This window comes from Micropterus dolomieu, linkage group LG01 (genome assembly GCF_021292245.1).
Source record: "Micropterus dolomieu isolate WLL.071019.BEF.003 ecotype Adirondacks linkage group LG01, ASM2129224v1, whole genome shotgun sequence".
Lineage (NCBI taxonomy): Eukaryota > Metazoa > Chordata > Actinopteri > Centrarchiformes > Centrarchidae > Micropterus > Micropterus dolomieu.
Window position 1 is genome coordinate 52033949 of NC_060150.1, and position 17225 is coordinate 52051173.

Below are 17225 nucleotides of genomic sequence, written 5' to 3' on the forward strand. Positions count from 1 at the left end.
TAAGTAAAAGTTTATTTCTATAGCACCTTTCACAGGTATAGGGCCACAAAGTGCTTCACAACAAAAACATTAATATCATAAAATACACACAATAAAAGCATAGACAGTACATGATCATATCAACCCACAAGTAGCTAATTGAAAGCCTGAACAAATAAATGTGTCTTTAGTCTGCATTTGAAGGCATCAACAGAATCAGAAGAGCGCATAGATGGTGGAAGGTCATTCCACAACCTAGGGGCAACAGCCTGAAAAGATCGGTCACCTCTAGTACGGTAGCGAGTGCGTGGAACCGTCAGCAGGTTCTGATCCACAGACCTCAGAGCACGCACAGGGGTATAACGCTGAATCAGGTCACTAATATAGGGTGGAGCCTGGCCATGTAAAGCTCTGAAAACTAAAACCAAAATTTTAAAATTTATCCTATAAGACACTGGTAGCCAATGAAGTTCTTTTAGGATTGGTGATATGTGAGACCTCCTATTAGTACGTGTTAAAATTCTGGCTGCAGGTCTTTACACTGGCTTCCTGTCTGTCAAAATACTGCCATTGGTTTATAAAGCATCAGTGAACGTGAGAATCAGAAACATCTATTTTATTTACTTTATTAACGCAGCTTTTCAAATCGATCAAATCCAACGTGGTACTGAATGACACCTGCACTCATGTGTTCACTGTTGCTTTACCTGGTCCGTGTTTGTAACATATCCACTAGTTATGGGTCGATTAATCGATTAATTGACTTATTAAAATGAAAGTACGTTTGATAAAAGGCCCAGTGCGTTAAGTGTACGTGTGCTTTGCTAAGATATGCTACAATACAGAAATAACACAGAACACTTTCAGTTTGTCCAAGTAATCTAGAACAGATTTAAACTACATTTAAGTTCAAACTTCAGGAACGCAACATGTTTCTAAATTAGATTCAACTCTGCAAAAGCAAAATGAGAACTGATTCAGTCGGTGGAGCTGAAGACATGAAAGCAACCCGACATGTAGGACTGGTTTCAGTGAATCAGAAACTCACCCTCTTCGACAACTCTGACACCTCGTTCAGGCTGCTCTGCTTTAGCTTTCCCTTTCTTCGCCTCTCCGTCAGCTTTCACCAGCTTCTCCTTCACCGCTTTCTTCCTCTTGCCCTCTGCCGCCGTCTTGCTCTTCCCATCCTCCTCATCATCTTCGTCCTCTGAGTCGGACAGTTTGTAGAAGCGCTTCAGGTCCTCAGCGGTGGTGTGGTTGATGGGACGACCCCGTTTGTCTACCGTGTATTTCACCTTGAAGCGCTCGTCGTGAAACATGGACTGGAAACGCTTGTCGATCTTGACTTTGCGTTCTCTCTCTGGCATTTCCCAGAATCTGGGGTCCTTCTGCACCCGGAGGAAGCGCTCATCGCTGTCCTGTTTCTTTTTGGACGTCATGGTGTCACCTGTTAAATACAAACAGGACAAATTGTCAGGTAACATGGACACAAAGCACTAAGTCTCTTTCTCATCTTGTGTCTCTTTATACTGAATAATGACCTGACCCTGGACTTTTATCAGCCTCTAGTTGACTTTGACTTGATGTAAACTCATCACTAGAGACAATTTGATTAAATATCAACTATTAAATTAAATCCAAATTCTCTGATTTCAGCTTCTCAAATGTGAACATTTTCTGGTTTCTTTTCTCTTTAATCACAGTAAACTTAAAATCTTTGGGCTCGATGAATACATTTATAGTCAAAACACTTATTTTCCATGATTTTCTGGCGCTAACAACTAATCAATTAATCGATAATGAAAATAATTTTGTTGCAGCCCTACACTAAACTACCTGACAAGACAGGCAAGCTTGTGTCTCTATAACATTTGAGAAATATATTTTACGTAAAGAAAAACAAATGCATATTTCTCATATAGGTTAGTGCCCTGCGACCCTGTACGCAGGATAAGCGGTTGATGATGGATGGATGGGTGGATATAGGTTATTCCACAAAGTTTTCTTTTGGGGGTTTTGGTAGCTAAAATCATGAATCAAATCGTCACCAGAATTAAAACATTTTTTAAAATACAACGTAACCCTTGATAAACAAGTTTGTGGTTTCAAGTCGCCTATAAAGCACAGATTTAATATAGTTATTTATGAACTGAGTATTTAGACTTTTTATCTGAAAAAATTAAGCAGTTTTACTTACTGTCAAAGCCAATTAAAGATCTACCGTTTTAAACAGACTTTTATTTATTGTCTTTTATTTAACTATTTTATTTTCCCCTTAATTTATTGTTCTAGTTTAGTATTTTTAAGTGGTGGCATCATTCATTCATCATTATCTTTCTTTTTAAAAGTTGAAGCACTTTGGCCCTTGTATGAAAAGTGATTACAAATAAAGACTGATTGATTGATACAGTCGTATCTGTCTTATGACTTCTGGCTTTTTCTTTTTACCTGTTAGAAACTAAATAATCACTTGAAATCATAATAGAGTTCTTAGATGCAGATTCGGCTCTGGACCTCGCACCTGTAACGTTTAATGGCTTGTAACGTCACTCCTCGGGCACAAAGTGAGCATCTAATGGACGACTGAGTTCAGTCTTCAGGGGTGCAAACAGCTGCTGAAACAGAGTTTAGCCCTGAAGTCTGGACTTTTGTTTTAAACACCTGTTGAAAGTCAGAAAGGTGTCTCACACTGTTCTGTGGTTCAGCTAGCGTTAGCGTAGCACCGCGCTAACATGTAAACAAAATGCTCGAACGGTGAAGACAGGCCGTAACGGCGGGAAACCAGACAGCAGATAACACTTCACAACACCGCGCATGTGCCTGTAAAAATATATGATTAATTCGAGTTTTAAAAAGAAGAAAAATCCCAACACTTTACTGAAATCTCTCTGCTCTTCTGCTGCTACACGTGTTTTCCCAGCATGCACCTCTCCTGTGACCTCTCTCTTCCCGCCCCTTTCCTGGTAAGGGAAGCGAAGTGGGACAAACGAAAAAAAAACGCGCATCGTAGAACCCCCAAAAATGACCTTTTTTCTCTAGCTATTCTACCAAGACAATATAATTACACGTTTAACAGTTATTTCACATTGTTGTAAAGATTTTGTAGATGTTAAGACCAAATATCTCCACTAATATTCTAATAAAGGAAACAACTCTTTTAATTTTATGTTTTTATCATAGATATTTATAAATGTAGCTACAATTACAGTCACATCAAAGCACTGCTTGAACAAACTACTGTAGTCTAAGTAGTCTTTAATAAAAGTCTAATCAACCATAATTGTCAGTTAGACAAATAATACATGATTAATATTTAACTTAATTTAATACCCTAGTAAAGTCACTCAGCTTTGTAACTTTATTAATGTTATTTTATGATGAAACAATTAATATATTAGTTATTGATTCCATGAAGCAATTAATTGCTAAAGTACTTTGTGGAACAAAAATGTCAAAACATTTTCTTTTTCTACCTTTTTCAATGTGATTTTTTTGCATTTCTCTATATTATATAATCGTAAATGGACTGTTTTTATATTTTGGACTTCAATATTTTTAGGTTTTCAATATAATGTTTTCAGGGTTTGGACATTTATGGTCTTAAATGAAATATTTTAGGCTTTGGGTCAAGGCAAGATATTAATTAAACTGAACTCTGGGAAATTTGGGTGAACATGTTTCACTATTTTCATACATTTGATGTGACTAAACATTTAATCGCATAGTTTGATAAATAATCATTAGAATAGTTAAAGAAGAAAATGATCCGTAGTTACAGCTCTACTTTTATTAGTGCTAGTATTAATGGTAGTAGATGCAGCTGCAGTGAGGTTTGAATTTTCAGCCCGCTCCCAGACTGTGATCCAGTTCCATTGTTTTCAATGAGCCCAGTAGAGTCCAGCTCCAGGTTTTCCCTCCTCCTCCTCCTTGAGGTCATTCAGCGTGGAGGGCAGGAAGAAGTCAGCTCAGTGCTGTTTGGAGGCTCTCTGCTTTAATCCGGAGCTGTTTTGGACACCGAAGCCGCAGCATGAGCAGCCTGAGGGTCCTGCAGAGACTGCAGACCACCGGCTCTGCTCCTCCTGCAGCCTCCTCTGGCAGCTGGAGCTGGATCGTGTCCTCCTGCTGCAGACTCCGGACCGGGCCCGGGTCTGAGCCCCGTAGAGGGCTGTCGGTGTCCGGCAGGGGAACCATGAATGTGTTCAACAGGGAGATGAAGAAGAGGCAGAAGAACTGGGCAGCATGTCTGCAGGACGGACACCAGTACGACTACTTGAGGGACGAGGTACGAGCTGAAACTATCTGCATGTACAAGTACACTTGTAGGTACTTCACTTGAGTCTTCCACTTTATAATCCACCACATCTCAGGTGGAAATATTGTACTTTATTATACTCCATTTATCTAACAGCTTTAGTTACAAGGTAGTTAACAAATTAATTAAAATGTATTTCAGGTTATAACATCTGATGTTTTGTTTTTAATTAAACTCTCCAGTAGTCTTTACAAGTTTATCTGAAACGACTAATCTTTGTTATATTTGTTTGGATTAAACTTAATTTCTTCATAATTTTCTGTGTTGTTCAACAAAATAAAAATGAATAACAAAACTGAATATTTTTACTCTAAATTCAATATCTACAGCTAATACTATAGATATTTTCATTCATCATCATTTCACTGAAGTTTTTATTGATTTTGTTTGCATAAATTGATCATTGCCAGTGATTCTTTTGGGAAAAAAGTGGTGTCAGGCCTCATAGAGAAAAGATCATCATTTCATTTTCATTTTTGTAATTTAAAATAAGTTAATCTTTTTTACACACCTGATGGTAAGAAAGGCTAAGATGTCATGTAAAGCAAGATCAACTGGAGCTACCTATGCACATTAAAGCATTGTTTGATTCTTATTGGCTAAATTATCAGCCAAAGTTTCATTTTCCAATAAGATCCCTGTTTTCTACTTAAACCATAAGTCTTTTATATTTTTGTTGTGTTGAATTGCAGGTTGGCAGTCGAGTGGCAGATCGCGTCTACGACATTGCGAGGTGAGTTTAACGACGAGACAGTTTCTTCTCCAACACACAGGTTTCTTATCTAATGTTGTTCCCTCTTCCCGTCCTCTCAGGACGTTTCCTCTGGCGTTGGACATTGGCGGTGGAAAAAGTCACATTGCAGAGCATCTAAGTAAGGTACAGTCTGTCCATCTGGATCGGAGGTGACCTACATGTTAGTTTTAGCTGTAAAACGTTTCTCAGTGGCCCAAATAATGTCAGTGCCGAGTTAAATACAAAATGATCTACACTTAACCATGACTAACTCTTGGTTTTTGCTTGTTGCTATTTCAGGATATTGTGGAGCGTTTGTTCCTGACAGACGTCTCAGAGAAAACTCTGGTGAGTGTTTAAAGATATCATAAAAACTATCACGCATCAGCCATATTATTATGACCAAAGAGGCCATCAGGGAATACCATCCCCATTAAAGGGTGTACTTGGTCCACAGCAATGCTTAGGTAGGTGCTACATGTCAAAGTAACATCCACATGAATGGCAGGACCCTTCCAGTGGTGCACCCTGGCACCATGTGTTCCCCAGGTAAGTGACGCACACGCACCCGGCCATTCACGTGATGTCAAAGAAAGCGTGATCCATCAGACCGGGACACCTTCGTCCATCTCTCTGTGGTCCAGTTTGATGCTCATGAGCCCAATGGAGGAGCTTTCAGCAGTGGACAGGGCTCAGGGGTTCTGACACCTTTCTATCAGAACCAGCATCAACGTTGTCAGCAGTTTGACCTACAGTAGTTCGTCTGTTGGATCGCACCACACGGGCCAGCCTTCACTCCCCACGTGCTTCAATGAAACCATACAGCCGGCGTCGCCAGACAAATGGCCAAATAGGTCATTATCACGACCCATGTTTACGTTTTAGCGACCCCTAGTGGCCGTACGACGGTAGCAATGGAGGAAGTCAGAAGACATATTATAAATCACGACAAAGTCCGCGTAAAGAGGCAGGATGGGGTGGTTAAACAGGTCAACCCCAGGACCTTCACACAATAGAACGGCGTTTGAGTCACATGGGTTATATTAAGTTTCACGCTAAGTTAGATAGCGTTTGTTCGTTTAGTTCGTGCGTTGCTGCCGTGCTGTTTCCTTGTCACGTAAAAATAATAAAAACTAAAATAATAAACTTTAAATAGTTTGAACTTAAAGTAGGATACTGTATGTCAATTCCTTTAGTATCCTAACAAAAAAATAAACAACTCTCCAACAATAAACTCTGAACCAAAGTCAGTCTTCATAAAATCAAAATCATGATTATACGCCATGTTTCACGGTCAAAATCCATGTACCTTGCTGTACACCACGCCTGAATTAATTACCTTCTGTCCACTAGTGGCAGTACATAGCGCCACCCCATGCCAATATACAGAATGGCTCCATCAGACGCTGTACTGATTTCAGTCACGGGTCTTCCGTAACTTTACTTAGTTTATGATCTTTTCCTTAAACCTAGCCAAGTCATTAAAACTACAATACCACAATACTATAGTACAATACTACCATAAACTAACCAAACTACACCCCTTTTTTCACAACGTTTTCCACAAATTAAACTTCACATGACTTAAGGCCCCGGGACTTGCAGAACATTTGGTAAGCCGGTGCTGGCCTGATATGGAAGTGCTCATATGTGTCGTTTTGGAAATGGCATGTTGGCCCATGACCCCTGTTCACTGCAGACCTGTTTGGAGGTGCTCTGACCCAGTTGTCTAGCCATCGCAGTATGTTCCTTGTCCTGCTTCAAACACATCAACTAAGAAGACACCAATGTTCACTAACTGGTGACATGAAAACAAGATTCTCAATGTTAGTCACGCCACCCGTCAGAGGTCATAATGTTATGGCTGATCGCTGTTTCCATGCATGTGCCATAGATCTGCAGGTTCTCTGTGAGCAACTCATCTTGACAGCCCTCGTGTGGAATTGTTATGCGATCATATTCTAGTCATTCTGATGGCATTCGTTTTTGTTTGTTAAAAGATGAATGAACTGGTCACTTACAATCATTTATTAAGAACTCATGACACAGTAAATATTAACGTCTATTAACTTACTTGTACTGATACATGATGCTAATAAACCTTTTTTTGTTTTTGGCTCTAATCTTCAGAGGCAGAGGAGAAAGAGTGAGATCCTGACTCACTGCGTTCTAGCTGACGAGGAGTTTCTGCCGTTTAAAGATAACACCTTCGACCTGGTGGTCAGCAGCTTGAGGTGATTATTGTATTACATATAATTTATTAAAGGTGGTTCAGGTTTTCTAAATCTATGGGGACACTTACCATTTTTCTACCAGAAGATGGTGCTAAAGACTTCAACGAGGCTTTTCATAAATGTTCCACAAAATTCAGTGATTCAGTAATTATATTTTTCTGCTAAACATCAAAACGGCCAAAGTTTCCAGAGCCCACGTCAACTTCCAGCTCCTTTCTTTGCAACTGTTAAAAACTAAATCTAAATCACTAAATCCATACCATCACTGTGTCACATTTGTTCTATTGAACACCCTGATATAACTTATAATCGTCCCACTCTAATGGTGGTACTTGTAGTACTAGTAGTATTGGGTATGCCACACAAGCAATAGTCCTTGCTGTGTGAAGAGCTGCAGCTCCTTCACTGTGATCAGAAAGACAAAAACAGATGCATCCACACTCACTTAAACTGCGGAAAACTGAAGAAGGGAAGTTGTTCTACGTCTCCGTGCTGTGGAATCTTCCCCAAAGCATTTAAACCCACATTTTAAGGTGTTGATGTCTAAAGTGTGTATTTAATCCCACATTTTGTTCTCTTCTTTCAGTCTGCACTGGATCAATGACCTGCCTGGAGCCCTCAGACAGGTGATTGTTGTCGTTTGATGATCTCCCACTAGAGGTCGTAGTTTTGTCCCTTGTGAAATGAAGTCAGGATAAATGCCAATTTAAACTTCTGCATCGAATCTGCGCCGTAGCCCGATGCGGACCTCCCTGAAAATGTAACTACAACTGCAATTTTCAAATTCACTTCTCTCGTTTCCGAGTTCAAGAATAAGAAGAAACCCAACACAATGCAGAAGGCTACGTGCCATCGTGAGCATTTATACTTGGGCATTTTCCCATCAGTCTTTCTGATGATAGTTATAATCTATAAAGTTCAGCTGAGCTGCTAACAAGAGTTAACTCACCTTTAATACCAGAAGAGATGAGCGTTTTACATTCAGCAACTCATTCTCCTCCTCCTCTTCTCAGATCCACCAGGTGCTGAAGCCGGACGGGGTGTTCATCGGGGCCATGGTGGGCGGGGAGACCCTGTACGAGCTGCGGTGTTCCCTTCAGCTCGCCGAGACCGAGAGGGAGGGAGGCTTCTCCCCCCACGTCTCCCCATACACCGCCGTCACCGACCTGGGCAACCTGCTGGGCCAGGCCGGCTTCACTATGCTCACTGTGGTGAGACACACAGCAACACAAACTCTGTCAGAGCCCGTTAGGCTCCAGGACCAGGTCACACTTCTCTGAAAGCTTCTTCTGAGGTCCCTCCTTCTGACAAATTATAAAAAAAATTACAAAAAAACAATATATCAAACACTTCTCACAGAGACACATTCATTAACCAGTGCCATGCAAACAAGTACCAATTAAACAAATAATTAGAAATAAGATGAAAATCATACAATTACAAACCATTTATAATAATATTTACACATTCAACTATAGAAGAAAGGTCCGTATTTAATCTGAATTACTGACGAAAATAGTTTGTGAAATAAATATACTGCAGAGACTAAAACTAAATAAACTATCCTAAATATTGTAAACTGTGTTTATGCCAAATAATTAACAGCAGTAAAATATGCAACAAACAAAACTTCATTTAAAAGCCTGTCACTTTTACTGGCCTGGTGTGGCGACACATTTTGACTAATAAACGCAGGTCTCAATTAGAAGCCTGGTCTGGTCTTTAGATGTGTCTTTAGAAGTGTTTCAACTTTTGTCAATATGGACATGATACACATCGTTAGATCAGTTAGATTCTCCACAATTCAATTGTAAAGTTCATGTAATGGAAACAATAAACACCATTGTATTATTCTTTCAGATTTAGTGGCATGTTAAAGGAATTTAAAGCCTGTCCCAAATATGTAGGCAGGATGAGTTCAGTTATTTAAGCAAATAAAAGCCCAGGCTATTAATTGAAGTTTTTTGGTGATTAAAATTATCTAAACTTAAACTACAGGTACATTTTAAAGAAGGAAACGTGAAATAAAAACAGTTTATGTTGAACACCTGAACGGGTCTCCTTGAGTCTAACATGTTTAAAGTCATCAGACTCGACTCATCTGTCACTTCCTGTCTTTCTGTTTCAGGACATTGACGATGTTCAGGTTCATTATCCAGGAATCACTGAAGTCATGACTGACTTACAAGGTATAAACTACTCTGTGTTCATATGTGACTGTTCTTTAATATAAAACCAGTCTTTCAGTTTGCAGCTTCAAGGTGTGAAACTACCCACATTGTCATTTCTGAGCAGTGTTGTAACTTTTAATTGCTCTACATTGAAATGTGTTGCATTACAATCTATTAACTTACCATAAATCTAAATAGCATTTAGGCGTCTGACATCTTTTATTCTACATGAACTTTTATTTCCACGTTCTGCAGGTATGGGTGAGAGTAACTGCGCTTGGAACAGGAGATCAATGTTGCACAGAGACACCATCTTAGCAGCAGCAGCTATTTATAAAGGTAAGTCTTTTAAAGTAGAGAGTGATCAGCTGCTATACGTCACGTACAGATAAAAAAAAAATCACACACGTCTCCCAGTGGCTCTGCAAATCCAGCAGGAAGATTTGTGTTTCTAAAGCAAATCCGTAACCCCGACTTCATGAAGAGGACGTAACAAAAAGCCATGGCAGCACATATTGTAAACGGTAAACCATCAACTAAAAGGCAACATAAAGTATATTTGCCTGTAATGAATTAAAATACTGCACGCTGTCATAGAGTTTAAGCTTGTTCTGTATGTGAATTGGTGTCAACATATGTGTTTTAGGTAGCTGGTAGGGCTGACTAAAGATTATTTTCATTATTGGTTAATCTGTGGACTCTTGTCTTGATTAATCGATTAATTATCTGGAAAAATGCCGATCAGTGTTTCCCAAAAGCCTCAGTTGAATTCCTCAAATGTCTTCTTTTGTCCACAATCCAAATATATTCTGTTTACTGTCGTAAAGGAGCAAAGAAACCAGAAAATATTCAGATTTGAGAAGCTGGAATCAGAGAATGTCTAATGTCTAATTGATTAATCGACAAGTCATTGCAGCTCAAGTAGCTGATTACAGTAGATACTCCCTGAATGTCATCTTCTCTGCAGGTTATTCAGGAAAATGTAAAGAAACATTAACTGACTTTTACAGATTACCAACCAGTGTAGCTACACAGGAACACAGTTAGTGAGTAACGTATATTTACTCATCTCACTCATCTTTTTAATTAACACCAAGGACACTGCAGAGGGTTTAACCGTGTGTACGCTTGACAAAGAAACATCACTTTGTCACAGTCAGCCATGTTTTTCGTTTATGTTTGGCGTCACGCACCTGGAATACTTTGAGATTTCAGGAAATCCCGACTCTCCAGCTGCGAATGGAACTGCAGCAGAAGATTAGCTCAGTCTCGAGTTTCACAGTCAGATAACTAAAACTGTTATTGTTACATTTATGCATCGATTATTATTATTTATTAAGACATGAAAAGACCCAAAACAACAAGTCCTGTGTGTCTCACAGCCTGATGTCTCCTCTTCCTCTGAGCCATAGAAACTATTAAAGCCCATCAGTGAGCCTCATGTCCCTTCATCAGCATGAACACACACTGTAGTTTATTTTAACAGTCCCACATACACCATCCTGCTGCCCCATATACTCACTACAGTCCCCAACAATTGCACTATTTCCTCCTCTTTGTTTGATTAAAACTACAGCGAGCAGCTGTTTTAAAAAATGGCAGCCTTTTTAAACATGAGACTAGGTATTTGTGTTTTTAAAGATTAACATCCTCAGTAGGAATCAATGGGCTTTGAGCTGAGAGCCACAGACTAACATATTTGCTCATACCAACGTGGTTTACTCCTTGTTTTGGTGTAACAGCTTCTGTTTTCTCTGTGTTCGTTTTTTCCACTGTGGGTGAGGTTTCCTTTATTAAACCTGACCTGGTGCCTTCTGTTCATCATTATCCACACTGACACATCAGATCAGCCTTAAATAGACACATTTCTGTCAGAGTTTGTTTTAACTTCCTCTTTCTGAGACACATGCTGCGGTCCTAACACACAAACAACAGTTCAGAAAGTGTTTTCTTTAAAGTAACCATTACTTGGTTAACATGCAAAGTGGAACAACACTGAATTCTCTTTATGGGAAAAGCTGGTAAAGAAACATGAAGCTTTCTTCACTTTGTTTTCTTTCTTTGCAGAGAATAGACATTACTTTATTGATCCCACACTGGGGAAAATCACTTGTGACACCAGCTCCAGATACACAGAACAGACAGAAAAATGCACATTAGATTAAAAAAAAGACTTGAAAAATACAATATATAGTAGAAATAGAAAAATAAGAATTTACACTATATACAGATGAAATTGATATGAACATTGCAGAGGTCGCAGCAGGAGGTAGTGGCACGGTGTGGAAAATAAATAAATAAATAAATATGATTGTACAGGACAAAAATATGTTCAGCAGTATAGCTTAGTGTAAATAATAAAAAATGTATTATATAAATTATATATACACACACACACACACACTTACCTGTGAACTGAAACTTGCTATCTGACGCATACTTGTTGCCAAACTCTTCCTGTAAGTGCACTTTGATGGCTCACTGGGTGCTGGTGTTTTGCTATATCACTGTATGTCTGTGTTTCAGAGATGTACAGTAACGAGGACGGGTCCATCCCTGCCACCTTCGACATCCTCTACATGATTGGCTGGAAGCCTCACGAGTCACAGGTGAGACAGATACTGCCGGTTTAACACAGTGGTAGTGTTGTAGTCAAGACGGCCCAAACAGAGACCAAGTCAAGACCAAGACCAGAGTTTATTAAGACCAAGACAAGACCAAGACTTTTAGGGGCTGAGACCGAGCCGAGACCAAGACCAATTCCCCACATTACATGACGCACAATAAAATGCAGAAAGAGATCATCAGGTACTTCCTCAAATTGATCTGAAAGATCCACATTCCCATTAAATCACCCACATACAAACAATAAGAGCTGAAATCAACGTAAGCATCTTTATTCAACACTCCCTTTCCATGCTTACCATCACGGGGAGGGGGGACAGTCGTTAATGGCAACACATTTTTAATTAGGGTTACTGGTTGCATTTGAAGCAATATGTTTTACATCCAATCAAAATTAGGATGTTAAATAAATCAGACAATGCAAAAGCAATTTATTGATATTCCCAAAGTTATGGTCTTGAAATAAAATCCTGAGTCCTCAATGCCTGAGACCAAGACAAGACCGAGTACAAATGTGGTCGAGTCCGAGACAAGACCAAGACCATCAAAACGTGGTCTTAAGACCATTCGAGATCAAGACTGGTCTCGAGTACTACAACACTACACAGTGGAACTCCTCCAGGTTCTTGTTTGTTTTATATTTTCAATTCTTGGTCCAAACTGCTGTGTTCAACAGAGGGTGCTTTCACATCTGTAGTTCGGTTCATTCGGTCCAGACTAAGGGCAAAAAACTATACATTGCATTTAACATGTTTTGCATTCAACATGCCTTTTTTAGCTGTTTCAGTTCCTTGTCACACCACACTGTTGGCTCTGGTCCGAAAGTTGATGAGTTAGAGCCAAAATGCTGACAACATTCACATCACACTTTGGCCAGATGTGCCTTTGAACGTGTATCCTAACCTGCCCTTTGATTGGTCAAAATTACACATGCAGAAAAATTCCAATGGAACTCCCGGAAGTAAAGAGAGGAGGAAAAGCCAGCAGGCAACGTGCTGCTTTTGCAAGTCCTAATACCTCACAACTCCAAGTTTGTCCGTGAGATGCCATGGGGCCATGTTGCTAAAGTGCAAACTGTCAACAAACACTGGTCCTCATCCCATAATGCACAGCGCAGCCCACCTCTTCAAGGCACTTTTAGTGCGCACCTAAGTGCGATTGCTGCATTCACACCTGCCCAAAAGAACTGCACCAAATGGGAACATGGACTATGGTGTGATTCAACCAAACTAAGGCTTCATCCACATTACTCCGTTGTTGTTTAAAAAAGTTTTAAAACAAATAGGATCTCCCTCCACAGCAGTGTTTTATCTGCATATCAGAGTTGATCTCTGTATATTAAAACGAATGAAAACGCACATCTAGTGGCCGTTCAGGTACACTGGGCATGCGCGCGCCGCTGTAAACATGAAGCAGATGGTCTCTCTTCCGTAGTTACAGAAGATTTGGCAAAAGAATAAAGTAATGACGAAGAATCATACCAGATTTTCTTTGCATTGACCAGTAACGAGCTGGGACTGTTACTGAATGTAACACTGGAGTTAAAAGTGACTGTGACGGTGGAAAACAGACTGGGAGTCGTCTCAAAGTAAACGGTGATATGCACAGTACAAGTGTAGGTTATAAGTGTTATTTACACAGTACAGGATATTTTAATAAAAATACCAAATCAAAACTATCAGTAGCACCGTGTTTTTGCCTTGCATGATCTCCGTCTATATTAAAACTGAAAATGCACATCAATTGGCCGTTCAGGTACACTGGGAATGCGTGTGCCGGTGTAAACATGAAGCAGATGGTGTGTTCAGTAGTTACAGAAGATTTGCCGAAAGACTAAATAAATACAGACGAAGCATCAGACCAGTTTATTTTATTTTATTTTATTTTTTTGCATACACCAATAACAAGCTGGGACTGTTACTGAATGTAACACAGGAGTGTGGCAGCAGAAAACGGACTGGGAGTCATCAAAGTAAACAGCTACATGCACAGTACAAGTGTAAGCAGATAAGTGTTATTTGCACGGTACATAATATAAAAATACGATGTCAAAACCCGGTCAGCAGCATCGTGTTTCTGCTTTGCAAGACCCAATCAAAGAGCCGAGCCTGAGCGGCTGCGTCATCGTTTCTAAAATCCTCCATTTTGGCCCGTCTTCACTAAAACACCCTCTGGAGTTTTGAAACGCAAAACGGGGTCGGCAGCATTTCCAAACTTATCCGTTTTAGGTCTTCGTTTTTGTCGCTGTAGTCTGGACAGGAGGTGCAAACGTAGCAAAAGGTCTCCATTTTAATTCGAAAACGCAGTAGTGTGGATAAGGCTTTATTGCGCACCTAAGTGTGATTGCTGCATTCACACCTGCCCAGATGAACTGCACCAAGGGGTAAAATTGAACTCTGGTGTGATTCAACCAAACTAAATTAGCTAGGTGTGAAAGCCAGATTATCACACAGTTTCAGTTGCTTCTTATTCTAAACACCCGGGTAATTATTTTTCTGTTTATTCCAAATAAGCAATTTCCAGTGTACAGCACAATCAGACATCATCACTGCTGGGTTTTATCCATTAGATTCAGGAGCACAGGAGACATTTTTTTAAATAAAACTGCTCTAATGGTTTAAATGTTTTTTTCCAGGCCAAACCAGCGAAGCGAGGCTCAGCCAACGTGTCATTTAAGGATTTGTCAAAGATCGGCCAGCCGACCACCACAACGAAGTCATAGAAGCATCTGAGCCTCTGAACAGCTGCCAACCTGCAGAGTGTAAATAATGTATTTTAGTATGTGTCAACGATGTTTTGTCACCGGTTAAAAAGAAGTCGACATGTGGTAATATTATGATTCTCTGGAATAAAGTTGAGTAATGAAAACTGCACTGAGAGAACTTATTGTATCCTTTCGGACAAAAGCCACAGCCAATAGGTTGCTGACTTATAAATAAAAAGTTGACTCATTTATCCACATGGCTGCAAAAAATGGACAAAAACATGCTTGAAAGTGGAACTTGTTGCACGGCAGCATCAGAAATAGATGTTAGTTCAACATTTGACATGTGACAGTTTGACAGTGACTTCATGCCAGTGGACACAACAATGCAAGCTTATGTCTCTTGGATAAAACTACTGTATCTGAAAGCCTCTGTAGTCTTGTATATGACACTAATCCCAAACTACTGTCTTAACACACTCATTAGTTTCACAGCTCCAGTGTAATAATAAAATCCGATGGTTAGACTTACAGTAGATCTTCGACCAAAGGCACCATTCCATGCCAAATAAGTGGGGAAAGAAATGGTGCAGTAGCTTCAGGTAGGGCAGGTAAACTAGCAGTGGGCTTCTCTTCAGCGTGGGTGGCAGAGAAAACCCCAAAGAGCTCTCTGAATGAGTTAAATACATGAAAAAAGTCCATCTTGCATGATAAAAAGGCAATAACATAGAGAAGCAGCAGGAAGCCCGCAACCACAGATCTAGACCCAGCTCCGTAGACCAGTTTTATTGCTTCTTTAATCAGCTCAACAGTTTTTAACTGTGCTACCATGTTTGCAAAAGGGTTTTCTAATGATCAGTTAGCCTTTTAAAATGATAAACTTTGATTAGCAAACTCAATGTGCCATTGGGAAACAGGGCTGATGGTCATTTTAACAAAATTAACGATGTCTAAACTGTCTTTCTGATCAATTTAATGTTATTTTAATGGACAGAAAATGCTCTTCATTCAAAAACAAGGACATTGTTAAGTGTGTCCGAACCTTTGACTGGTAAAACATTGAATTGAAATTGAAATTATTTTTAAGGACCAGTCATTTTGTGTACATCAGTCCATCTCAGTTCCATTTTCCAAAACCCACCCTGCCTTTCCAGACTGCTCCTGGCTACATTATGAGTTTTCACTAACAGCCAGTAAGTTTCATTTCTACCCACAACCTCATTAGTCATAACTTCCTCTTAGATAGGAAGAACAGTGTGTTTTAGTCGTTTGTCACTTAACAAGGTTCACAGGCTGCAGAGATGTGGCTTTACCTCTGCTTTCTCCTCGTAGGATGCTTCTGTCACAGATTTGCTGGTAAGAAAATCTCATTTTTAAGCTTTTTATCAACATTATGTTTATAAATCTTGGGTTTTGGCCTTTTTGGCCTTTTTTTTTTGGACATTTTGATACCAAAACTCGCTCATTCCAAAGATCCTACATACTAAAATTTTAAAATGATTTGCCTCAACATTCCCTTACGGTGATCATTAAAGTCTTATCTATTAAGTTGTAACATCAGTGGTCTGTTCAAATGGGCTCTCCTCATAAACACAGTAAATATTAATCTTAAAGGCACCACACTCAATCAATAGAGGTGAGTTGTTGCTGGAAAACGGTGGAAACGAGGGAAGTTACAGGACTTTAATGCCATGAAGGTGAAGTGGTTGATGTAGTTTCTGTATTTCAGCTTATTCAGTGATGATTTAGCATTTTTGCATCTTCTGTCCAGAGTATATTTAAATTTTTTGTATTTATTTGAGGTTATTTATCAGTAAGAATTTATGCACAAATAGGTTTTACCACTAGGTCTACTGCTGCCAGTCAGACATAGCCTTTCTTCACCTTCAAACAATCAGCCTGCAAATAGTTATTTTGCTCCAACAGATAAAGTCACTTATTTGTAATTTTTATTTGGTTCAAAGATCAGGGACGTGCACAGGGGGGTTGCTCTGGTTGCCCGGGCAACTGCCCGTTTGCCTTTCCTGACTCAAGTTGCCCTTCCGACTCGCCCTTCCGAGAAAAAAAAATAAAATAAAAAAATAATCGCGATCGCAAAGCCTCATTCACTTCCATTCGGGCACCGAAAGTGAAAGTTAGTAGGGGAAGGGCAAACTCTGTTTAAGTGGCTGCACTGCTGCAGCGCTGCCTGCACGTCAGTCGATTCTGTTCCCTACCGGAATTCCTGTTTCCTTCCTTTATGCAATCATACTACAACAAATCATGCGTAGTTTTGCCCAGTTACCATACGTGATACGTACCAACAGAAGTGAATACGAGCTAGAAGCGCAACTGAATGTACGGGAAGCCAAAAGGTTAAAAAAGGATTCTATTTTTTTCCGAAATCTAAGCGTTTTTTTATTTAATATTTTATTAGAAGCGAGTTTTCCCCATCTGTCAATTCAATCTAGATTATTTATTTTCAAAT

General features: G+C 39.6%; 3 protein-coding genes and 1 long non-coding RNA gene across 6 annotated transcripts in view; 3 read left to right on the forward strand and 1 right to left on the reverse strand.

The window, feature by feature from the left end:
- LOC123969336 overlaps positions 1-420 on the forward strand; it is an 884-nt gene extending 464 nt beyond the window's left edge. The window contains exon 2 of the long non-coding RNA XR_006824717.1: positions 354-420. This is a non-coding gene — a long non-coding RNA (uncharacterized LOC123969336). The remainder of the gene's footprint in view (positions 1-353) is intronic.
- esf1 (ESF1, nucleolar pre-rRNA processing protein, homolog (S. cerevisiae)) overlaps positions 1-2980 on the reverse strand; it is a 44662-nt gene extending 41682 nt beyond the window's left edge. Inside the window, exons 1-2 of one of the 3 annotated variants that reach the window (XM_046046562.1) lie at positions 2858-2980; positions 1028-1426 (exon numbers count right to left, since the gene is read on the reverse strand). In XM_046046562.1, coding sequence (XP_045902518.1) covers positions 1028-1418 — 391 coding nt within the window. In that variant the 5' untranslated portion in view covers positions 1419-1426; positions 2858-2980. The other 2 variants (XM_046046570.1, XM_046046553.1) reach the window with 2 other exon arrangements.
- Positions 2981-3895: 915 nt separating this feature from the next.
- Positions 3896-14927, forward strand: ndufaf5 (NADH:ubiquinone oxidoreductase complex assembly factor 5). Its single transcript, XM_046049286.1, has 11 exons — positions 3896-4261; positions 4984-5024; positions 5105-5168; positions 5325-5372; positions 7155-7258; positions 7845-7884; positions 8272-8469; positions 9387-9447; positions 9685-9768; positions 11956-12038; positions 14690-14927. The coding sequence occupies exons 1-11, from the start codon at positions 4007-4009 to the stop codon at positions 14774-14776; spliced, it is 1065 nt and encodes a 354-aa protein (XP_045905242.1). The 5' UTR covers positions 3896-4006; the 3' UTR covers positions 14777-14927.
- Positions 14928-16028: 1101 nt separating this feature from the next.
- LOC123969339 overlaps positions 16029-17225 on the forward strand; it is a 3783-nt gene continuing 2586 nt past the window's right edge. The window contains exon 1 of the mRNA XM_046046635.1: positions 16029-16114. Coding sequence (XP_045902591.1) covers positions 16060-16114 — 55 coding nt within the window. The 5' untranslated portion in view covers positions 16029-16059. The remainder of the gene's footprint in view (positions 16115-17225) is intronic.

Excerpts from the sequence above, each read along its gene's own strand:
- ndufaf5 (XM_046049286.1), top strand. The coding sequence starts at position 4,007 with ATGAGCAGCCTGAGGGTCCTGCAGAGACTGCAGACCACCGGCTCTGCT. Across the intron at positions 5,025-5,104 it reads CGCGTCTACGACATTGCGAG|GACGTTTCCTCTGGCGTTGG; the intron begins GTGAGTTTAACG and ends CCGTCCTCTCAG. Across the intron at positions 8,470-9,386 it reads GCTTCACTATGCTCACTGTG|GACATTGACGATGTTCAGGT; the intron begins GTGAGACACACA and ends TTTCTGTTTCAG.